General features: G+C 41.4%; 1 protein-coding gene across 1 annotated transcript; it reads left to right on the top strand.

Annotated features, from left to right (window-relative positions):
- The first annotated feature begins 688 nt into the window (after positions 1-688).
- Positions 689-1,708, top strand: GPR160 (G protein-coupled receptor 160). Its single transcript, XM_009947334.1, has one exon. It carries the CDS (start codon positions 689-691, stop codon positions 1,706-1,708), a length of 1,020 nt encoding a protein of 339 aa, XP_009945636.1.
- The last annotated feature ends 1,632 nt before the right edge of the window (positions 1,709-3,340 follow it).

Raw genomic sequence — 3,340 nt, 5'->3', positions numbered from 1 at the left:
GCTGTTCTGAGGTGTCTATCGTAGTACTTGTGTTGCTAAAGGATGAACAACAAAGCCTAAGCAGCTAATGAAGCGTGTGCACTTTAGACTGCCTCAGAGTTCCAGGATTTTAGCACCGAAAAAGGATGAGTTGGGTTGATGCTTCTTCTGCTTTCAGGATATTTCTGCAGTCTCAATTCCATGCGGATGCTGTGAGCATAACGAACTGTGAGGCCAACTGTAACACCTCCCGTGCCTTGTATGATTTCTGTCCTACAGGTTGTCCAATTTCTTCAAAATATGTAGGAGCTCTGAAACATCCATCCCTCTGCCCAGCAGCACAAGAAGACCCCCATGCTTTCTAAAGGAAAGGAGCACAGTCAACCTTATTTCCTAAACCTTCCCTTAGGACGGTAGCTAGAAAAGTAACTTAGGTCTATGTTGACCTTTTCATTCTCAAAAATACAATTCAAAGAACATAAAATTCAGGCACTTCTTGACAATGTAATGATGTGTTAGTGAAGCTATTTACTCTTAATTAAGGACCCTAGAAAATTCAGATAGATGTAAATGTGGTAGTTACTATGATGGAGAATTAGCTAATTGGTAGAGGTACCCCGGAATAAATTTTTACAAAGTTTTGTTTTTTTTTCCCAGGTATGAAGCACTGTGCCCTGTGAAACTTACTTGCTGTTCTCACCATTGGAGGATGGCTGCCCTGCTCTGTGAAAATTGTTCTGGTCAGTACCACTACACCCAGGTCACTCAACCTCTTGAAATCAGCTGCATGTTGCTCCTGGTTATGCTTGGAAAAGTGTTCCTGGATTTCTTCATGTTGCAAGTTAAGCAAAAAAATGTGAAAGTTAGTTTTATGGGCTACTTCTGTGTTTCACTGGCACTCCTCGATTTCACGCTGCTGCTGAGTATATCCTTCATTTTCTGTCTGGAGGACTTTGCACTCTGGGGTGTGCGATTCACAAAGTACCACATTTGCCTGCTGACTCAGATCGTTTCTCTTACCTACGGGATTTTGCACTTCCCGGTCTATCTTGTGGCGGGTCTGGATTATTACATGACTATAGCCCAAACCTCTCACTTCCCTAAAAGAGGCCAAAGATTACTTTACGTATTTGCTGTGGTGGTTATATGGATTTCAGGTTTTTTTTGTATTCTGAAAGTTCCCGCTGTCTATGAAGAACTAGAAATCCAGAACCGTTTCTCTCCGTACCAGTGTCCTCTCTACACCAGCGTGCAGAGCTACTCGGTCTCGTGTGCCGTGGTGCTGCTCGTAGGCACGGCTCTCGCGGCTTGTTGGAGGGAAGCTGTCGCCATGCTGCTGTCCGTCAGGGTCGTTTCCTTCGCCAGCCAGCCCGTCCTGATGTTCTGCCTGTCCAACAGCAGCAGCAGCACTTGCTTGAAGCGGCAGGTCCTGACCAGACTCCTCGTCTGTTTTCTCGGCACGTGGGCACCTTTTGTTCTTCTTCAAATCATCATTTTGTTTCTCGGTGCTCGGATTCCAGCCTACGTGGAGATGAACGTCCCCTGGCTGTACTTCATCAACAGCTTTCTCATCGCCGTGGCATACTGGTGTCGGTGCCACGATGTTGAATTGACAGAGGAGATGTGGTCTACAGATCCGTTTGTCAGCTGGAAATTCTGCTTTATGCCGTTTAACAATGAAAACACAGAGCCAGCTGATAAGCCAGGCACAGTAATTGTGATCTGCTAATGAGCTGCTGACTGAAAAGACTGCAAATAAGTGCAGCGTGACAGAAGGGTGTACGCTGGTGGTCTGTGACCGTGTCCTCACAGATAACACAAGGAAACAGCTCCAGAGCTACAACCCATGGAAACGAGTCCGACGTCCACCACTATTGGAACGGGTATCGCAGCCAAGTGTGGGACACCGTGCCCTTCCACACCGGGGTCCAGGGGGCAGTGAGCCCCTGCCCCTGCTGAGAATTTAACTTGAAAGTACGGGTTTAAGGAAAGACTACTACATACAGAAAACAGGTTTTCAGTTAAACCTTACGTTTATGACTAGAATTTTACACTTCCTTTAAGTGGAATGATCTCAGGTTTTATAGTACAAAATGCAATAAAAGCTTCTTCAAAGCCGGAGCCCTTTTATCAGTGATGTACGTGTTAACCTACTGTCAAAGGTTCCAAGCACTTCTGTGATTTTTGAAGTATACTTTCTTGTTGAAGTGTGACTTTTTATAGGTTTGATTTAAGTTAATTAAGGGTGGTTCTCTCTTTAATGAGAAAAATTTTTTCCTTAATGTCAAGCTACAACTCCTGCAGAAATACAAACTTTGGTTACATAGTACAAAAACTGTGCAAGATGTGCAACTTCCACAACTACAGGCAAGGTGGTGATCCTCACTATTTCTTTGCTGCTGCTCCCCTGATGTACACACGTACACATTAAAAGTTAAATAATTACAGTCAAAGCAATAAGCAACAAGGTTAGTTGCTACACACAAATACACGCCCAAGGTTAAAGAATGGCTTAAATTAAAATGTAATTTATGTTGAAGCCAAAATTACTTTTAAATTAAAACAGTTAAATTTGAAGTGGGACTCTGTCAGTTAGGGGAAGAATCAGTCAGGCTTCTAGCAAAAATACCCTCTTAATTTTCAAATTCTTACAGTTTTATGAAGGTCTTAATTTTGTAGACAAGAAAGAAATGATGCAGAACCAAAGCAGACAAATGGAAGGAGCATTTATTTCCAAAGCACTGAACTCACAATACAATGTTGTATTGAAATAGAAACTATAGAAGTAAATGATGCTGTGGGTTGGTTAATCGTTCAGCCAGACCCACAGGGAACCATGACATCGCACAAGAATACTCATTAAGAAAAATCTGCAGATAACAAAAGGTGCAATTACAAGCAAGTGTAAGCAGCATAGTATAAGGTGCTTTGTTTCACCGTTTGTATGATGAATTTACCCATTAACAGACAGGTTAAAGAAATTTCACTTCTACAGATCATAACAAATGAGAGAATCTAAAATTCATCCACATGCTAGTTGGTAATAGGAAAGTGCTTTTTAAAAAAATGTTTCACAAAGTGAAGATCATATTTTTACATAGTTCACCGTGTGCTCTTCAGCTGTAAAATTTAATTTCTGGGTTATCATTTACATTATTATATATCAATTATAGACATAGATTTAATTGCAGAATTCAATGCTACGTGGGCTAAAATTTCTTATAAAAGAATATTCCAGTATATCACTCCATAAGAACACACAGTCACATCTCAATCATATATTAATCTCACATTTCTGCAATATGCCAGAGACCAATTATTCTGATATATTACTTCACCCCACCTAGTGCTTCTTTCACCC

The sequence above is a fragment of the Leptosomus discolor genome, chromosome 7 (genome assembly GCF_034619465.1).
Source record: "Leptosomus discolor isolate bLepDis1 chromosome 7, bLepDis1.hap2, whole genome shotgun sequence".
Lineage (NCBI taxonomy): Eukaryota > Metazoa > Chordata > Aves > Leptosomiformes > Leptosomidae > Leptosomus > Leptosomus discolor.
The sequence above is the reverse complement of the archived record's forward strand: the minus strand, read 5'-3'. Positions and strand labels throughout refer to the sequence as shown.

Excerpts from the sequence above, each read along its gene's own strand:
- GPR160 (XM_009947334.1), top strand. The coding sequence starts at position 689 with ATGGCTGCCCTGCTCTGTGAAAATTGTTCTGGTCAGTACCACTACACC.